Genomic DNA, 20,901 nt, shown 5'->3' with positions numbered 1-20,901 from the left:
ACGATCAAACATGATCGCGGTGTACCGGGGGTTAAAGGAAAGCATCGGCAGGGAGGGGGCTCCCTCCGTGCTTCCCTGAGCCCCCCACGGCAGCGCAATGTGCAGTGCTGCTGCGGGGGGCTCCTTTCCTGCAGGCCCCCGAATCCAAGAAGGCGACAGGGGGCCTTCGGGGGCCTGCAGGAAGCTGGCTTCCTCAGTGCCTGCAAAGCGCAGGCATGAGGAAGCCTTCTGCACTGCCTGTGACAGATCGCTGATCTGTCACAGTGATCTGTGATGTGACAGATCAGCGATCTGTCACAGGACAGTGATGTCCCACCTGGGACTATTTAATAAAGTTAAAAAAAAATAAAAAAAAGTGTTAAAATAATTAAAAAAAAATCGCCAAATAAATTAGAAAAAAAAAAAATATTCCCCCAAATAAATCCATTTTTTGGAAATAAAAAAAAAAAAACAATAAAAGTACACATATTAGGCATTGCCGCGTCCGTAACGACCCGCCCTATAAAACTGTCCCATTAGTTAACCCCTTTAGCGAACCCCTCAAAAAATAAAAATAAAAAACGAAGCAAAAAATAATGATTTATTATCATACCGCCAAACAAAAAGTGTAATAATGCGCGATCAAAAAAACACATATAAATATCCATGGTACCGCTGAAAACGGCATCTTGTCCCGCAAAAAACGAGCCACCATACAGCATCATCAGCGAAAAAATAAAAAAGTTATAGCTCGCAGAATAAAGTGATGCAAAATTAATTATTTTTTATACAAAATAGTTTTCATTGCATAAAACCGACAAAACATAATAAAACGACCTAAATGAGGTATCGCTGTAACCGTACTGACCCAAAGAATAAAACCGCTTTATCAATTTTACCGCAGGCGGAACGGTGTAAACGCACCCCCCAAAAGAAATTAATGAAACGCTGGTTTTTGTTCATTCTGCATCCCAAAAATCGGAATAAAAAGCGATCAAAAAATGTCACGTGCCCGAAAATGGTACCAATAAAAACGTCAACTCGTCCCGCAAAAAATAATACCTCACATAACTCAGTGGGTCAAAATACGGAAAAATTATAGCTCTCAATATGTGGTGATGCAAAAACTATTTTTACAATAAAAAGCGTCTTTTAGCATGCGACAGCTGCCAAATATAAAAACCGCCATAAATAGTAAATTCAACCCCCCATTATCACCCCCTTAGTTAGGGAAAAATAATAAAATAAAAAAAATGTATTTCCATTTTTCCATTAGGGTTAGGGCTAGGGTTAGGGCTAGGGTTAGGGTTAGGGTAGGGTTTGGGCTAGAGTTAGGGCTAGGGTTAGGGTTAGGGTTAGGGCTGAGATTAGGGTTAGGGGTGTGTTGGGGTTCGGGTTGGAGTTAGAATTGGGGGTTTCCACTGTTTGGCCACATCAGGGGCTCTCCAAATGCAACATGGCGTCTGATCTCAATTCCAGCCAATTCTGAGTTGAAAAACTCAAATGGTGCTCCTTCCCTTCCAAGTAGGGATGGGCGAATCTACTCGTTAGGACTCGTTACTCTGCGAGTAGTAGGGGACTCGCAGGAGTCGGTACTCTGCGAGTTTCCAAGCGAATACTCGCACAGTAACGAGTCCAATGCAAATAAGGCTAAGTTCACACGTACCGGAACTCTCGCGGAAATTACCGCGAGAATTCCGGAATTCCATTCTGCAGGAAAATCGCATTTTAAATTCCCGCGATTTTCCCGCGGAAAAACTAGCATTTTGCAAGCGTAATTAGCTTGCAAAATGCTAGCGTTTTCCAAGCGATCTGTAGCATCGCTTGGAGAACTGATTGACAGGTTGGTCACACTCGTCAAACATAGTGTTTGACAAGTGTGACCAACTTTTTACTACTGAGGCTGCCTATGCGGCATCAGTAGTTAAAGATAAAATGTAAAAAAAAATAAAAAATGGTGTTATTCTTACCCTCCGACGTCCCGCGCAGCCTTCCCGCCTCTCCATGCATCCGTTCCCAGTAATCCTTTGCGAAAATGCCCGCGATGACGTCCGTTCTCGCGGGATCGCGATGTCTCGCGGTAATTCGTGATGACGTCGCGCGAATGACCGCGAGACTTCGCGATCCCACGAGAACGGACGCCATCGCGGGCATTTTTGCAAAGGACTACTGGGAATGGATGCATGGAGAGGCGGGAAGGCTGCGAGGGACGCCGGAGGGTGAGAATAACAATATTTTTTATTTTTAAATTCTATTTTTTACAGGGATATGGTACCCAAAGCCCGGAGGACAGTCTCCTCCTCTCCTCCGGACCATGGGTACCATCCGCAATTGTTCTGCTTACTTTCCGCATGGTGTGCACAGCCACATGCGGGAAGTAAGCGGAACAATGCATTCCTAAAGAGTAAAAAAAATGGCAGCACAGGAATCGCTGCAATACTCGCATCCCCATTCATTAACATTGGACTCGCTAGACTCACAACGAATAGTGAGTTTCCGAGTTGGACTCGTTAGAGTCTAGCGATTCCGAGTATTTCAGGATTCGCCCATCCCTACTTCCAAGCTCTGCCATGCGCCCAAACAGTGTTTTACCCCCACATGTAGGGTATCAGCCTAGTCAGGACAAATTGCACAACAATTTTTGGGGTCCAATTTCTCCTGTTACCCTTTCGAAAATAAAAAATTGGGGGCAAAAATATCATTTTTGTGGAAAAAAATGATTTTTTTATTTTCACGTCCGAGCGTTATAAACTTCTGTGAAGCACTTGGGGGTTCAAAGTGCTCACCACACATCTAGATAAGTTCCGTGGGGGGTCTAGTGTCCAAAATGGGGTCACTTGTGGGGAGTTTCAATAGTTTAGGTACATCAGGGGCTCTCCAAACGCACATGACACCCGCAGACCATTCCATCAAAGTCTGCATTCCAAAACGTCACTGCTTCCCTTCCGAGCCCCGACGTGTGTCCATACAGTAATTTTCTCCCACATATGGGGTGTCAGCGTACTCATGACAAATTGGACAACAACTTTTGGAGTCCAATTTCTCCTGTTACCCTTGGGAAAATGAAAAAATTGGGGACTAATTGATCATGTTTGTGGAAAAAATAAGATTTTTTTATTTTCATGCCCGGGCATTATAAACTTCTGTGAAGCCCTTGGGGGTTCAAAGTGCTCACCACACATCTAGATAAGTTCCTTAGGGGGTCTCGTTTCCAAAATGGGGTCATTTGTGTGGGTTTCCACTGTTTAGGTACATTAGGGGCTCTCCAAAGGCAACATGACACCCGCAGACCATTCCATCAAAGTCTACATTCCAAAACGTCACTACTTCCCTTCCGAGCCCCGACGTGTGCCCATACAGTAGTTTTCTCCCACATATGGGGTATCAGCATACTCAGGACAAATTGGACAACAACTTTTGGGGTCCAATTTCTCCTGGTACCCTTGGGAAAATAAAAAAATGGTGACTTAAAGATAATGTTTGTGGAAAAAATATGAATTTTTTATTTTCACGCCCGGGCGTTATAAACTTCTGTGAATCACTGGGGTGTTCAAAGTGCTCACCACACATCTAGATAAGTTCCTTGGGGGGTCTAGTTTACAAAATGGTGTCATTTGTGGGGGGTTTCCTCTGTTTAGGTACATCAGTGGTTTTCCAATCGCGACATGGTTTCCAATCTCAATTCCAGCCAAAAACGTCAAATGGCGCTGCTTCCCGTCCGAGCTCTGCCATGCGCCCAAATAGTGGTTTACCCTCACATGTGGGGTATCAGCGTACTCAGGAAAAATTGCACAATAACTTTTAGGGTCCTGTTACCCTTGGAAAAATAAGAATTGAGGGTGAAAAGATCATTTTTGTGGAAAAAATATGATTTTTTAATTGTACGGCTTTATGTTATAAACTTCTGTGAAGCCCTTGGGGGTTCAAAGTTCTCACCACACATCTTGATAAGTTCCTTAGGGGGTCTAGTTTCCAAAATGGGGTCATTTGCGGGGGGTTTCCACTGTTTTGGTACATCAGGGGTTTTCCAATTGCGACATGATGTCCGATCTCAATTCCAGCCAAAAAAGTCAAATGGCGCTACTTCCCTTCCGAGCTCTGCCATGCGCCCAAATAGTGGTTTACCCCCACATGTGGGGTATCAGCGTACTCAGGACAAATTGCACAATAACTTTTAGGGTCCTGTTACCCTTGAGAAAATAAAAATTGGGGTGAAAAGATCATTTTTGTGGAAAAAATATGATTTTTTAATTGTACCGCTGTATGTTATAAACTTCTGTAAAGCCCTTGTGGGTTCAAAGTTCTCACCAAATATATAGAGAAGTTCCTTGGGGGGTCTAGTTTCCAAAATGGGGTCACTTGTAGGGGGTTTCCACTGTTTAGGTACATCAGGGACTCTCCAAACGTGACATGGCGTCGGATCTGAATTCCAGCCAATTTTGCATTGAAAAAGTCAAACGGCGCTCCTTCCATTCTGAGGTCTGCCATGCGCCGAAACAGTCGTTCCCCCCCACATATCAGGTATCAGCGTGCTCAGGACAAATTGCACAATAACTTTTGCAGTCCAGTTTCTCCTGTTACCCTTGGTAAAATAAAAAAATTGAACCTGAAGTATTTTTTTGTGAAAAAAAGTTAGATGTTCATTTTTTTTTAAATATTCAAAAAAATTCCTGTGACGCACCTAAAGGGTTAATAAACTTCTTGAATATGGTTTTGAGCACCTTAAGGGGTGCAGTTTTTAGAATGGTGTCACTTTTGGGTATTTTCTATCATATAGACCCCTCAAAGTGGCTTCAAATGTGATGTGGTCCTAAAAATAAAATGGTGTTGTAAAAATGAGAAATCGCTGGTCAACTTTTAACCCTTATAACTTCCTAACAAAAAAAAATTTTGGTTCCAAAATTGTGCTGATGTAAAGTAAACATGTGGGAAATGTTAGTTATCAAGTTTTTTGTGTGTTGTATCTGTGATTTAAGGGCATAAGAATTCAAAGTTGAAAAATTGCGACATTTTCAACATTTTCGCCAAATTTCCTCTTTTCTCACAAATAAACGCAAGTTATTTGAATGAAATTTTACCACTATCATGAAGTACAATATGTCACGAGAAAACAATGTCAGAATCACCAGGATCCATGGAAGCATTCCAGAGTTATGACCTCATAAAGGTACAGTGGTCAGAATTGTAAAAATTGGCCCGGTCATGAACGTGCAAACCACCCTTGGGGGTGAAGGGGTTAATGGTCATGACAGTTGCTGGAAGTGGTCGCTTGTGGAACTATTAGTCTGATAACAACATCATTGGATGTATACACTGATACTGAAAGTGTGGCAAAGATGGAGGATTTTGCATTATACAAATTATATATACTGTCCATATTTTCCGCTTTATAAGATGCACCTGATTATAAGACGCACCCCCAAATTTGTTGAAGAAAATGAGAATTGTTTTTATGTTAAATGGGGGTCTGTCTTATAATGCCAGTGTCCGTCTTACAAACCATATATATGTCCTTCATTCTGGTATCTATTAAACCCCCTTCCTGGCACATGGCCCCTTGTACTGTCACATGGCCCCCCTGTGCTGCTGGCACACTGGCACATTGCCCCCTTGTGCTGCTACACTGGCACATTGCCCCCTGTGCTGCTGGCACATTGCCCCACTGTGCTGCTGGCATGCACATGGCTCCCCATCCCATCCTGGATATGCCCCCCTGTGCTGCTGGCACACACATGACCCCCCCACCCCATCCTGGATATGCCCCCCTGTGCTGATGGCACACACATGACTCCTCATCCCATCCTGGATAAGCCCCCCTTTGCTGCTAGCACACACATGGCCCCCACATCACATCCTGGATATGCCCCCTTGTGCTGCTGGCACACTGGCACATTGCTCCCTTGTGCTGGCACATTGCCCCCTTGTGCTGCTACACTGGCACATTGCCCACCTGTGCTGCTGGCACATTGCTCCACTGTGTGGTGTGTCTATATGGTTACTATGGAACAATAATTTTCTTTCTATTATGTTTAGAACAGGATTGAAGATTGATTTAATACTGGATATCAAATTTCAAGATGAAGTATATCATTATATACTTGGTGGCTTGATATAAAGTCTTAAGCCAGATTCACATTGCATTTTCGTGACATTTCAGGTGGGTACAAAAGTGTGTCGTTCGACTTGCATGTTGGGTTATCTTAACTTTATTGTTCTTTACCAATAAACACTCCCTGGAAAAAAATATTATTTACGTTTGATAAGATGCATGTACAAGCATTTAGTCCTCACAAAAAAATGTGGCTGATGTTAGTATCGAAATGGCTAGAATTCCTGCGTATGACATAAGCAGACATACAGTACAACCAGAACAAGCTAATAACCAATTACCTGTCATCACGTTGAACTACATGTTTCCTTATAATGTGCAGTGTCACTACTTAAATAAATCAGAAAACATACAGCCCAACAAACTGGCAATAAACCCAGCAATAGCTGTCAACTTCGTTTCTTCCCGAACCTGCAGATCATTTAGGAATATCAGTGTTCTGAATTGCTAGTTATGTGAAGGGGAGAAATGAATGGTAAAATATTACACCCCTTGGCAAATTTAGGACATAGCCGAGAGTAATGGCTTACAAGAGCAGAAAAAAGATCAAATCAGGGAGAGAGAAATTTGAAAAAGATAGTTTGTTTGGACTAAATGGAAATGTGATTATTTGGCTTGTTTTCATATCCTTTCACTATTAGCTTACAGAAACTTGGCAGCTTGTCAAAAATAATGGTGTTTCCTTCACACAAATATGAATCTGACTATTTGTCTGGTTTCCCATTCTCTCTTTAATTCTGGAATAGTGACAATGATGTGTAAGCTGTTATTTCTTATATTCTACATTTTCTTTTGTTTATCCTGAAGGTTAAATCCAGTAAAATATCAGAATAATTCATGGTTATTTTATTACACCTGATTAGCTGTGTGCTAGAGGCTGTACGGCAACATTTGGACTATTAGCTGCCATACCTAACCACATCAGCTGATTTATATGGTGTCTACTAAAGGCTGCCTATATATGTCACCCCAGGGAAAATATTGTCATTTTTATTGAGTTTGTACATACAACCCAACAGGAAACAAAACCTAAGTGTCCTTCGATCAGTGACCCTTCCTTCTATCATCTATGTATGTTTGCACCATGGTTTATTTTTTGGGTGGATTTTTCTGGCTGCAAAATCCACCTATAGAATCCAGTTTAAAAAAAAATACCTTTTCGGCACTCTTTTTTTTTTTTTAAGAATTTCCATATGGGATTTTTTTTTCTTTAATAGATTTGGACTTCAAGTTTGGAGATTTCTTTTCAGCATAAAAATGCTTTCGGATTTCACATGTTGCTTCTTTTTCCATATGGAAATAAAACACATAATATGCACTCTAGGAATAGTTTCCAATTGAAATGAATAAAAAGCGTGTTCGAAGAGTATTTGAAGGGGTTTTTCTTGTGGATTTGGAGCGAAATTTGAACACATACTCCTATAGCTGCCATTTTGTTGCTTTGTACAACTGATCATGTCCATTTAGACCAAAAGCTACTATCGGTATCTTGTGCAGAGTGAATTGCAGAAGCAGGTTCATGAGATGAATCTGTCAGAGAAGAGTACAGAACATACTGCGATGTGCAGTGTGTTTGTTTTTTTTCCTGTTCCTATAGTGTACACTGCACCTTGGAATCATGTTTTGGGGACCAGAGAGACATAATTGCTAATCCTGGCATGTTAAATGACACTACATTATTTATTTTCGTGATTCCAAAAATGTGCCCATAGTGTCAGTTTAAGTGAACGTAGCTGCTAGTAATGTAATCATCATTACCTTGCTCTTCTGCAAATTTCATTAGGAGCTCTAATGGATCTGCTCCAGATGACAAGACAAAGATCAGAGGTGTGCTAGAGGTGGAGTCCATGTAACTACGATGCAGGTCAAATGTTGGTGGGTCAACATAAGCTGGACCCATTTTCTCAATGATAAATTGCTGGATTGTTGGAATGACCTAAAGGTAAATCAATACAAAAATAAAAGCAGAAGAACAAAAATTAGATGTTGCACCTAAAAGCCAAAATATTAGGGTAATTACTACATATTATTCACAACAACAGGTACGACTTATTGTATGAAATATCAATAGGTGATGGGTAGTTTAGAGTTAGTCCATAATTCTAGGAATAGTACATGTCATGTGTTATTGAATTTAAAACCTGAAATTGGGTGAATTACATAAAATGAATGCTGTTCTGCATAGATATGGAGTCTCTGTGTGAGTGAGTATAAATGGAATGTAATCCTTATTGTAAATAGCACTAATAGAACCTTAAAAGGATAATGACTTTGCTGATGCTTTAATTAATGGGACAAAGTTCTTACAAATTCTTGGTAATTATGAATATGTAAATCAGTGAGGCAAACTCCTATGAGTATTAAAGGCGTTTCACAGAGCAAATCTGCATGTTCAAAGGCATTAAGTGGTAATGCGACTATCCATTCTCATCTAAGGAAGTAAAGGGTTTTATGGCAGTATTCCTTGTGGTCTAAAGCAATGAGGAGGTTCATTCACCTTGTGGTCTAGTGTGGTCAAAGGGTTAGTTCTAAGGTTTCTAGGAAGTGAAGTAGGAAGGCTAATACTGCATACCTTGTATAACATAACATGGACCGTACATTATAATTATTATTTTTTTTTATTTTTAGAGCACAATTGATTCCATGGTGCTGTATATGAGAAGGGGGTTACTTACAAGATACTATTACAAAATACGGAGAGTAAAATACCAATGACAGACTGGTACAGAGGGGAAAGGACCCTGCACTTGCAGCCTTACAGTCTATAGGGTACACCCAAATATAATGCATTTATCTGCTGTGGCTTAGCAAAATCTTCAAAACGGAACACAAGGTTCTTGGCTAACATTTTGATCAGCATGCTCAGGCTCACTGCCATCAATGTTTAATATTTGGATGTGTAGTCCACATCTTCTGTTATACTACATAACTGGGTTATAGTGAGTATTTTTTCTCCAGGTTCCAGGTGAAAAAGCATTTTCCTGGCTGTTACAGGAGTTTTTAAAACTGATGGATCAGCTTCTTGACCTTATTATGGAGACCAATACAGAGAGAGGATAGACAGGACTGTGCAGCTGTCACAATAGGGCTGCACAGTTCTCTCCATGACTGGCCAGAAGTGATTTAGGAGGCTAATAAGGGGAGAACTCAAGGAATCTGCACAGCTTAAAAGGAACAATAGTCAATACAGGTCCATATCAAGTTATTTGCCTACAAGGGAAACTCTGTGCTTCCCTAAAGCAAAACTAAACTGGGAGAATACTTCCACGTTAAAGGGGCTGTCCAGGTTTATCACAAAAGTCTGCAGTGATTATGTGCATGCTGTGTGATCTGTGAGGATTCCCAAGTCGGCAGACTTTCGTGATGAACCTGGACAACTCTTTTAAGGCCAGAATATTTTGAAATGTATTTCATATAAGTCTATGAGAAAAATAAGTTCTGCATGGTGCTACATAAAATCGGAGACATTTAAAATGACAGTGTGGGTCAATAGTAGACTTCGGTCACTAATGTACAGATCTACAATAATGCTATGTGTATGGGGCCTTATTGTGCAAACTGTGAAGCAAGCAAAGGGTAAAATGAGTGTTCATGTATTGAGTTTTTGATGTAAAAGTCCCATTTCTTACTTTAATGCCTTAATTAGAGACAAAAAATGACATATTCATGAGACTTTGTTCTAAATCTTGATACTTAAGTAAAACAAATAGTAATGGGAAAATGCTTCTAATCTTCCCTCAAGGAAACACATATGAAGCATTGCAGAGGCGCTTCACTTCTGCAGCTTAGAGAATGTCCTATGGAGTTAATTTATTGATATTAGTCACACATTGGACACAGCAATGGCACACTGTTTGAGGTCTCTTAAAATTAGTTGAAATTCTGCTCTCATTTAATAGATCTGACCTAATTATTTACTTCTCGCAAATATCCCCTACAGAAAGTTTGGCTACATCCGAGCGATTTACTGCCGAGTTCCTATAAAATATTGGGAATCAACATCTGCTGTTTCTTCCCTGCTGAAATATTTTTTTGGAAAGTACAAAAAAGGCAATGACGGTTTATGAGTGCCAATCTTCACTATCAGAAAGAGCTGGCATGATTTGAGGAAGACCTGCTGCTTTCTCTTGTTGAAAACTCATTTCGCTTAGATTTTCTGTTGCTTGCCATCACATTTTCATTATGCCCTTTACTGCTCTTTAAGAGAAAAAGGGACGAAGAGCTAGATATTTTATTTATTTCAGTGCTATTGTCCACTGACACTGGAATTGATTTGTAATGGGCAATCTTTAATGCTGGATTTTGTTTTTACTATTGATGTTTTTTTCTTGGTTCCTGCCATTAATACATTATATTTTAAATTCTATGTTATCTTAAATGTCTGCCTAAAGCTTGTTTTCCACAAATAGTTCCACTAGCTGTCATCTCTTTAGTTGAATTCTCTACATTTTAATGTGGTAAGAAAATATTAACTATTTGGCAGATGACTCCAATTAAAGGTTACAATTAAAGGAACATTACATACAGAAAAAAATGGATACATTCCTTCCTTAATGGGTTTCTGTGGGAAAATGATAATTTTCATGCTGGTAGAATCTCACTTCATGTTCTGTAGAGATTGCTTCAATAAGAGGACATTATTACAGTACAAGATAATAATGCTATTGGAAAGTAGAAAGCTGGAGGCAGAAAACACAGGCTTTCATTCTTCATAGTGGACACAGCTTACTTCTTTCTCCTTTCCTGCACAGTGACCTCTGCACATGTCAAAAATCAAGCTCACCAGATAACGGTTGTAAAATTTGGACCATACGCCTTATGACAGTGATTGCTTATGTTAATGCTATAGAAGGGATTCCAGTTGCCCAAACAGAGCCCTGATCTCATCCTTTTGGAGCCCTATTTGGAAATATTGAGGTGCTCATTGCGAGAAAGGCTTTCTCGCTTCCTTAAAGTGATATTTTTATGTATTTTGCAAATACTAAGCACACTGCGTCGTCTTGTGAAAAGAAAGAATTTGTGATGTATCTGTGGGAATTTGTGTCTGTCAACTCATACACAAGAGCATATTAGAAAAGTAGTGGCTGTTGTTGTCACAGTGTGGGGGCCCAACTTCGTATTAAAACCCATACTTTTGAAACAAAGTGTACAGCCAGCTCATGTAATTGTGATGGTCAGTTGTATACATACTTTTGTCCATTTATTGTAGTTTGTACTGATAGCAATAGTTATTACAGCATGTAATTTTTTTTATCATACTGTATTTTTTTGCTTACAGCATATCATTATAATGTAAAATTATATATCAGCCAAGTTTACTGTGGTCATTTATACTTGTAGTGATTTAGTATACCTTGTCGGGTCGTAGGCAGCGTATAACCAGCAGTTTCTGAAAAGCAGTCAAGAGATCTTCCCATGGGTCTGGTAATTCCATCTCGTTAGGGTGCGAAGAATCATATATATTTTTCCAGTCAGTCAGCTGAATAAGGTCATGATTTAAATAAGAAGAAATTACTATGTAATTACCAATTTGGAAATTCTACATATTAATATGTCCATCATTAGTACAGCTTCCTGTTCTACTTATACCGAACATGAATAATGATTCACAGTAGACCAGCTATAAAACATTCTAGCCCTTTATAATTTCTTGGTTCAGCTATGCACAATTTATTTACAGTCTCTAGTATTTTTAGGTGATTGAATACTTGTAGAACATGCATTTTTTTCCAGATACTATATATGAATTTTCAGTTTAAAACAGTTGATATTGTAAGATAACTGTCATCCAAATGACATTTATCAGTTTTGGTTCTCCCGCTCACATGCGTGTTCGGCTTGGCTAAACCTGCACGGTATTTTAATGCAGCAGGCAGAATGATGAGTGGCTGCCAGAAACATCTGGAACCACTTATCTCATTGGGAAACAAAATAATGAGACAGAAAATATTCATCCCATAGAATTCTTCTTTCCTCTAATGGCAGGTCTTAGCTGAGGATTTGTCAAACACCAAAACAATTTGAGTAGTTGCGAAGGCAAAAATGCAATGACTTCATCCAGTTTAATATTTGCACTCTTTCCCTGCTCCCAAAAATACTGGTAATAGGTTATATAATATCATTAAAGACAAGCAATATCAAAATCATGTATATGTGGCATTTGGAAAAAATACCACCTTACCTCCCTGTGTCCTTACTTCATAGCTTCTGTGGGTGGGCTGTGTAGTTTTAAGTAAATGAATGCTACTTTGGTTTCAGGAAAAAAAAATCTAATCCTGACATCCTTGTAATGACCAGTATCTCTTCTAAAATGGCTTTTAGAGAGGACCTGTCACCAGGTCAAAAATAGCCAGTTTTCGCTCTTATTTTGTCACTGTTTTTCACCCTGTATTCTCAATTTTTTGCTTTTTTTTATTTAGTCTGCCATTTGGATCTAAAGATATATGCCTTTTTCTGTAGTGCAAATAATTATGGTCTCTACTAAAAGACTTGGTATTCTCTGAGTACATGTCTTTAGGCTGCTCTGTGTTATTACCCTGGGATCAAAGACCCCTTGGTAACGAGCATAAAAATTTGCACTAAATAAAATGGTTAAAATCTCTGGAATCGTTATAGTGAATTTAAAAACAAAAACAACTAAATTCTCAGGTGAGCAGCAGAAATAGAACAAAAGCTCATTCCAAAGTCCATGTAACAAGATTTATGTATGGACTGTGAAGCATAGACTGGCCGCTGGTGTCCTGACCCAAACATGAAAGCCACATAGGAACCTATGACCAGTCAGTGCATCATGGTCCATGATGTATAGCATCATATAATCATATTCTATATGACATAGTAGAAATGTGAAAAAATCTAGATGTGGGGAACAGAGTTCACAATAGGGTGATACCCTATGGAGGGAGACTGGGTAAGTGCTGGTTATGGTCACCTGGTGACATTGGGACAGGCACAACTTCTATGTAGGAATGAAGAAAAACAGCTACTGCCCTGTGGCTGGTAGATAGATTCACCAGGAAATATTTATCCAGTTGGATAAAACAAGTAAGGTGGGCTGAGCTGCTGAAATGCAGCAAGTAACATGTTTTATCAAACTATATACAATAGTAGAAATGTGGGAACAAATGATTTTCATACAATCTGTGTATTTGATTGTTGTGTTTTTTGTTTTGGTTCAGGAGACCATTGGAGATGAACAAATTGATGAGATCAATGCTAATCAAATTTGTGTAGATTTTTATGAAATTCTCTGGATCTAGCAAATTCAAATGTTTTACAATTTAATTCATGCAAATTGGCAAAAAAAAAAACTGCCAACATTTAACATATGTATTGTGAGGAAAGAGGGAGACACAAGCGCAATATAGGGTCTTATCCCACAAACAAAGTAAGCGGTTTGACAAAAAACTGCTCACCTGGTAGTAGGTATTCAAAGCATGTATAGATAAGGGCTGCCGCAGATCCACAAGTCGGTCACCGACTATATGAAATAGAACTCTGCAAAGGAATACGTGGATTTCGTCCGCGCTGCCTAAATGATGAAATTCCACCTGGTATTTCCTGAAGAAGAGGTTGCAAAAAACCTTGAAACGAGTAGAATAAACCACTGTCAAACTTTATTCTGGAATTTCATCATTTGGGCAACGCGGACGAAATCCACGTATTCCTTTGCAGAGTTCGGTAACAATTTACATATGAAAGACGATAACCATAGAATGCTCATGGGAGTTTAGGCCCAACTGCGCAAGCTTCCTTCATAATGCTTTTCAGATATCACATAATATGGTATAGCTCAGCCAATCATGATGGACAATCATAACTGGTATAAATTCTAAGGTGGTGTAATTTGGGATAGTGAGAGGATGTCAGAGCTCACAGCTCTACCATAGCAATAACACAAATATTAGACAAATACTATAGACAATATTATCTTGTACAACCTCAGCACTGAAGAAGTTGAATGTAGTAATCTATAAATAAGGTTACATTCACATGCTCAGCATTTGGTCAGTATTTTACATCAGTATTTGTAAGCCAAAATCAGGAGTGGAACAGTCAGAGGAAAGTATAATAGAAACATGTCACCACTTCTGTATTTATCACTCACTCCTGGTTTTGGCTTACAAATACTGAGGTAAAAAACTGACCAAATACTGAACGTGTGAATGTGGCCATAATATAGAGATTCAATTAATACAGGGAGAGAGATAGGAGAGGTTCCAGCAGTAGTGCAGGCTAACTACAATTGATCAGTGACATAGTGTAGCTATTCTGTCACATTGGAATTCCAAGTACCATATGTCACAATCCATGTTTGGATCTGTGGCAGATCTGAGCTCACATATAACCTTTTTTTTCCTTCAAGCCTCTGGCTTAATGTTAGTTTTTGCCCCCCGGTGGCCGCCGATATTATTACAACCTTAGTGGCTGCTAATGGGTTTTTGCCCCCGGTGGCTGCCGGGGTTATTACAACCTTGGTTGCTGCTACTGGGTTGCCCCCGGTGGCCGCTGGGGTTACTACATGTGTAAATTAGCCGACAGGTGTTAACCCTCCCCTCCTTCCTATAAAAGGGTGTCAGGTGCTCTGAATCACTGTTGGTGATACTGGCCATTTCCTAACCAACCTTGGAGGAGAGAGGAGCTATTAGGAGCAGTACTTTGCAGCTCATCCAGAGCTTTGGTGTATCAGTTGTTCTGCTGGAAGCTGTATCCGGGTACCGTACTCTGTTGCCTCAGGAGCATTGGCAACAGAGAAAGCAAAGGTGTTTTGTTTCCCTGTTTGTTATTTTCCCTAATGTTATATTAGTACAGCGGTGGGACCAGTGTCCGCACTAGCCAGTTCCCTAGTAAGGGATAGGTGAGGCTAGGGAGGGACTAGGTATCCTGGTTGGCGACAGGTGAAGAGCCTGTATAGGGAACGTTAGGAGTGTTCAGGGACACTGCCTCAGGATAGTGCAGGAGGTGTCCACGTCCCTGTTCCCTATTGTAGGGCCCACCGTTGTAACTGTGTCCCCGGTGTTCCCTTGTTTGTCTTGTCATTCTAGTTACCGACCTGCTGGTCGCGTCACACAGGACAAGTCACTACATGACACCATACAAATGTATTCTTAATACACTAGAAAACAGCAGCAAGCCTCAAAAAAATCCCTTGAAATCATTGTCAATCAGAGAATGTGTGCTTGCTTGTCACAAGCGACTGAACTTTGAGTTTTTTAATTTATTTTGCAATTTTTTGGGGAAGGAGGGATGGATAATTTTTTTTTTTAAATACAAAAGAACATTCTCCAAAATCCAGACATTTAACTGCAACTGTTCATCTCTGAAAGTGTGCATGTCACAAACATTTTTTTCTATGAGGACACATCTTTATCTTTTATGTAGCATTAGCTCTTGTCTAACATTAGCTCTTGCTGTGTGGCTGAACAGTACAATACAGTCACATATGTGGTATTGTTACATTCAGGAGAAATTGTGTAACTAAGATTTGGGCCATTTTTACCTATTTTTCCTTTTGAAAATGTGTACTCTGGAGCTAAAACAATATTTTAGTGGTAAAAATTAATTTTTTCTTCGCTGTCCAGTGATATAAAGTTCTGTGAAACACTTGTGGTGTCAATATGCTCACTGCATCCCTAAATTAATTCACTGAGTATTGTCGCTTGTAAAATGTGGTAAATTATGGGAGTATGCTGATGTTCTGGCAAATAACAGACTCTGCCAATGTCATATGGCACTTGCAAACCATTGCAGCAAAATCTGCACCCCAGTATGTATATATTTTAAGTCTGTGCATTGCGCTATGACTAGAAAGTAGTTTTCAACCACATATGGGGTACATATATTCATACTCATCTCTTACATGGTGTCTAATCTATTCCTGTCAAAGCTGACCTCCAAAAATCAAATTGTGCAACTTCTCTAGTGAACTCTGCTTTGTGCCCAAACATTTGTTTCCAACCACATATGGTGTATTGGTGTACTCAGAAAAAAACTTACCCCACAATCTGTTGGACAATTTCTCTTGTTACTTTTGTGAAAATGAGACATTTGGGGCTAAAGCAACATTTTCATGGAAAAATACATACTGTGTTATTTTCCATGTCTAATATTAGAAAATTCTGTAAAACAACTGTAGGTTCAAGATGGTTATCACACCTATCTATGAATTCCTTGATGGGTGTAATTTCCTAAATGGAATCACTTGTGGGGGAATTTATGCTGTTTTGGCATTTGGGGCTCTGCAAATGCATCATGGCATCCACAATCCATTCCACCAAAATGTAAGCTGCAAAAATCAACAAGCGCTCATTCCATTCCGAGCCCTAACAGTAACTTCCAACCACATATGGGGTTTGTTTACTAAGCAAAAATTGCACAACAAAATTTGGGATCCACTAACTCTTTTTACCTAAATGTAATTTTCTATTACTTGAGAGGCATAGGTCAGATTGTTAAAATGTTATTGAGGTTTGGTATGTATTCCAAGATCCATGAGATTTTCGGTTCTTAGAGTGAAGCAAACAAGTCTTCTCCATGGTTTGAATGGAGGTTTGATTAATTAAACCATTTTAGTAAATACAGAGGTTGTTGTCTTTCCAATGTCTAGTAATGGTAATTTTAGCGTCATTGTAAAGGTGAGGGATTATTGAAAATGTCTTAATGATTTGGTGTTGGGTGTCTAGAGAGTAATATAGCAATGTTAACATGTATACTTTGTACAGTTGTACTTGCTTTGCGATGTTCATATAGTTTATCATGTTTATAAATGTTCAACAGGACCCCCTTTCCACCACCCTACCCTACTTTAACCCCTCTCATATCCCTAGTTCATTCCTTTTGTTCCACCTTTCTAAAAACAAATATTGACACTTATTATAATGACTACAACATTCTGTTAGTACCTTTTTGAATATTCTAAAATAAAGAATATAATATTTACGGTATATAGCCCAGCATCTATGTGTATGCAGGAGTCAGAAAAGGTATGGTATAAATATTCGGACAACCGCTATAGGGCACCTTCCAGCTACATGCAGTATTTTGTATAAACTATCCTGCAGGATTATTTTTACAACATCACCAAAAGAAAATATTGCTGAAGCAAAAGTTTCAGGTGTTACTGTCAAATAAGATACCTCAAATCAAAGCTTGGGTTTGTTTTTACCAAAGATTCCTTCAGCTGACCTATATCTGAATACCTCAGTCAAGGCAAAGTCGATTATTGTTGCCCTGGCACTCAGCACCCAACAAATGTCCCACTAGTTACATCTGAATTACTTTGATTAGCTTCACAATTATCCATTAATTTCAGCTTTGTTTTCTCACAAAAGACAATCAATTCACTGAAGTAAGTTTTTCAGATGCGATGGTATGTAATTTCTCTCATGTTAATATCTACAGAAAATTGGTTGCATGTCTAATATTTCATAATGATACCCTTCACTCTGGTAGAAACGACTGGAAGATAACTTGATTAGATTGGATTAAATAATTGGTGCTGTTTACTATTGGACTGCCTCTAGAATATCGGACCCCATACAGATTACCTAATGTCAGCTAAACCTGAAAATATCAGCGGGTTCGGCTGAGGAGCTAATGTGTATGGGAACGCTGGTCGGTTGATGGTCAAGAGAGGTGTGAATAACATTCTTCTTCCTTAGACAGGCTGATGTGTTGACTGAGATGGCTGTTGGCTGAAAAATTGACTGATGCACCGTTTGACCGACAGCCATCTAAGGCCTGTTTCACACTTCCGTTTTTGTGTCCGCCAAACGGATCCGTTTCCGTTTTTTTGACGGAAACTGATGCAAACGGATCCGTTTTTTTGACGGATCCGCGGTAACCGTAATGGAAGTCTATGGGACAAAAAAAACCGGATCCTGCAAAAAATGGCGGATCCGTTTTTTTTACGGAAAACAACGGATTTTGACGGATTTGAAAAAACGGAAGTGTGAAACAGGCCTTATATGTATGGCCAGCCTAAGACATGTAACAAGTACAAATAGCAAAATAAATGCATTAAATCCATCATACATGCATATGTGTAATGAGGAAAATACACAAATGCATAGCTCTAGCACAGTGGCATAGGAGATAAGAGCTAAGTTCGCAATGGGTCCCTACTTAATTAGAGCTATGGAGGCTACAAGTCATTTGAAAAACATAAGAGTCATATAATCACAAAGATCTCTTGCTCTTTTGCATAAGTTTCTCTCTCCGATAGACTGCTTTCCAAAACCATTGTCTACATAAACATTATGGCCAACTATGCTGGTTACATTTTCAAACCAAATCTGGTGAATTCTGATTAAACTCACTGTGTTATCCTTTTCATCTAAAATACTAAAACCTGTGATGGAAACCTGTCCTTTGATGCCTAATGAATTAAGGCAGTCCCTTTGAGCACGAGACTCCCATAACAGCTGTTCTTTTAGCTATTCTGCAGCTATGCTCCTTTAATACTGAATATTTTTCTGTCTACGGCTAGGGGAGAATAAATCAGTGTTGCTAATGTGACAAAAGGTTTGTAGAATTGTAACAAAGTGATAGTAAATTATTCTCCAAATCAGATTACGATACTTATAATATGCAATTCTGATAGACAGCAATGTAATTGTGACTATAAACATTATTGTTGTCAATTCACTTAGCAATCATATTAAAGTAAATGAGAAATGTATGATATTTATAGAATTATTTTACTTTTGTTACACACTTACAATTCATACTGATCAATTCATAGTCAACTCTACTTTATGTAATTGAAATATTGATCTACCTGCTTTTAGTAAGTTTTATTGTATTGGATCCATTATCACTGATATGCATGTTGGTTCTTTATGTAAATGTACTGTAAAAAAATACTTATATGACTTGTATCACTGACTGAAAACATTACAATGTAATTTGCAGAATAAAGTACTATTATTCAGTAAGCATCTGTTTTTAAAGTAGGCATCAATATGTATGTGTGTGTTACAACACTCTAATAGTGGTAAGATAGCTAAAGACTTGAGATGGCCGAATCCTCAGTAACTCTAATTCATCAGGTTCAACTAATTTCCCCCAAAATGTTGATTCACAGATAATATTTTCATCAGAAATCCCAATACTTCAAAGCAACCAAGTTCCCTGAAATAGCGTGCATAGCACTCTAAGGTCTACTAGGACTATATGCAACTCTTTCAAGCACTTTAACACAAACACAGCCTTTGTAATGTCAAAGTGACCAAATCATAGAAATGGATAGTAATCGAGTAGTAACCAATAGCCCGTTTACTAAGATAGCCCACTGACAGACTTTTCATGTTTATTAAAATTAACAAGACTTTCTGGAAATTATAACTTTTAGTCATTTGTTGTCAGGCAGACCATTCTGAGCAGAACACTGACTCCCACTGACGGTGTCGCTGTCAGAAGTAACACAATCCTTTTGTGACAGAGGTGATTGATGTGCCATATATCCTATAATTCCCTTCATTTCCTATAAAGTAATATGCATGCCAGAGGCAAAGAAGGTCATTTGTGACCCTGTGGACAGCTTATGCCAATCTTAGTGGTGCTAAAAAAACTATCAAGGCTAAGAATGTGGGAGTTCTTAGCCTTGGTATTTTTTTTTTCCTCTTATACCTCCCAATCTTTTGCCATCGACACTTTTTCTTTTACCATAGATTTTATACAACGCTATAATTAAGTTTTGACAATCTATTCAGCAGCTGATTCATCAGTTGTTCTCAGCCTGGATGGTCACATCTTAAGGGCCTGTCACACTAAGCGATATCACTAGCAATATCGCTATAACTTGTGACGTTATAGCGATATTGCTAGCGATATCGCTGTGTCTGATACTTACCAACGACCCACTCCCCCGCTGGTTATCGCTGATCACGCAAAAACGTCCTGGACTGTTTCTCGTCGTCAGCTTCCTGCTGGGCTTCCTGTGGAGAGACGAGCGTGGAGCCGGGCGGGAGGACGTCAGGATCGCCTAGTGTGACAGGTAAGTAGCGACCCCCGTCCCCAACGATGTCGCTGATGAGATCTGCCTGTGTGGCAGCTCACTAGCGACCACTTAGCGATGTACCAGCGATCCTGACCGCGTCATATCGCTGGTCGGGATCACTGGTACATCGCTAAGTGTGACAGTACCTTTAGCACTGTCCAGGTTGCAAAATATTAATCCCCAGACATGGATTACGCGTGGAACAGAATGTCAGACAGGTGAGGGATATTGTTGTTTTTTATTTTTGTATTATTGCAGGAGACGAGGGATTCAATGGAATGGTTGTTAGGTGAATATAACTGTTGGTTATTTTTAAATAAAAAAAGGAAAAGTGTTTTGTTTTTATTTGAAATAAAAGACTTTTATTTGCTATGTCTTTATTTACAATATAACTATAGGATAAGTAATGGATAGGTGTCTTATAGATGCCTCTTCATTACTAATCTGGATGCTTGATGTTGCCAGGCAATACAAAAATGACATCAACCCCACAAATATGAACCCCACTTGCCACAGCTACAGGGCAAGTGGGAAGAGTGGGGCAAAGCGCCAGAATTGGTACATATAATAAATGTGCCTTTTCTGGGAAGCTGCAGGCTGCTATTTTTAGCCTGAGCGGGTCAATATCTATGGCTCCATACCAACCTGAGAATACCATCCCCCAGATGTCTGCTTTAGCAAGGCTGGTTGTCAAAAATGGGGGGGACCCCAGGCTGCTTTTATTAAATTATTTATTTAAATAATTAAAGAAATAGCATGGGGACACCTCTATTCTTGATAACCAGCCTTGCTAACACTGACAGCTGAGGGCTGC

At 39.3% G+C, this 20,901-nt stretch overlaps 1 protein-coding gene across 1 annotated transcript in view; it reads right to left on the bottom strand.

Moving 5' to 3' along the window:
- LOC141060642 (dynein axonemal heavy chain 3-like) overlaps positions 1 to 20,901 on the bottom strand; it is a 2,648,786-nt gene that overhangs the window by 131,918 nt on the left and 2,495,967 nt on the right. The window contains exons 72-73 of the mRNA XM_073556958.1: positions 11,442 to 11,567; positions 7,847 to 8,024 (exon numbers count right to left, since the gene is read on the bottom strand). Coding sequence (XP_073413059.1) covers positions 7,847 to 8,024; positions 11,442 to 11,567 — 304 coding nt within the window. The remainder of the gene's footprint in view (positions 1 to 7,846; positions 8,025 to 11,441; positions 11,568 to 20,901) is intronic.

Source organism: Dendrobates tinctorius, unplaced genomic scaffold (assembly GCF_039654945.1).
Source record: "Dendrobates tinctorius isolate UK_male_01 unplaced genomic scaffold, ASM3965494v1 ptg000241l, whole genome shotgun sequence".
Taxonomy (NCBI): domain Eukaryota; kingdom Metazoa; phylum Chordata; class Amphibia; order Anura; family Dendrobatidae; genus Dendrobates; species Dendrobates tinctorius.
This window is presented reverse-complemented; position numbering and strand designations above follow the sequence as displayed.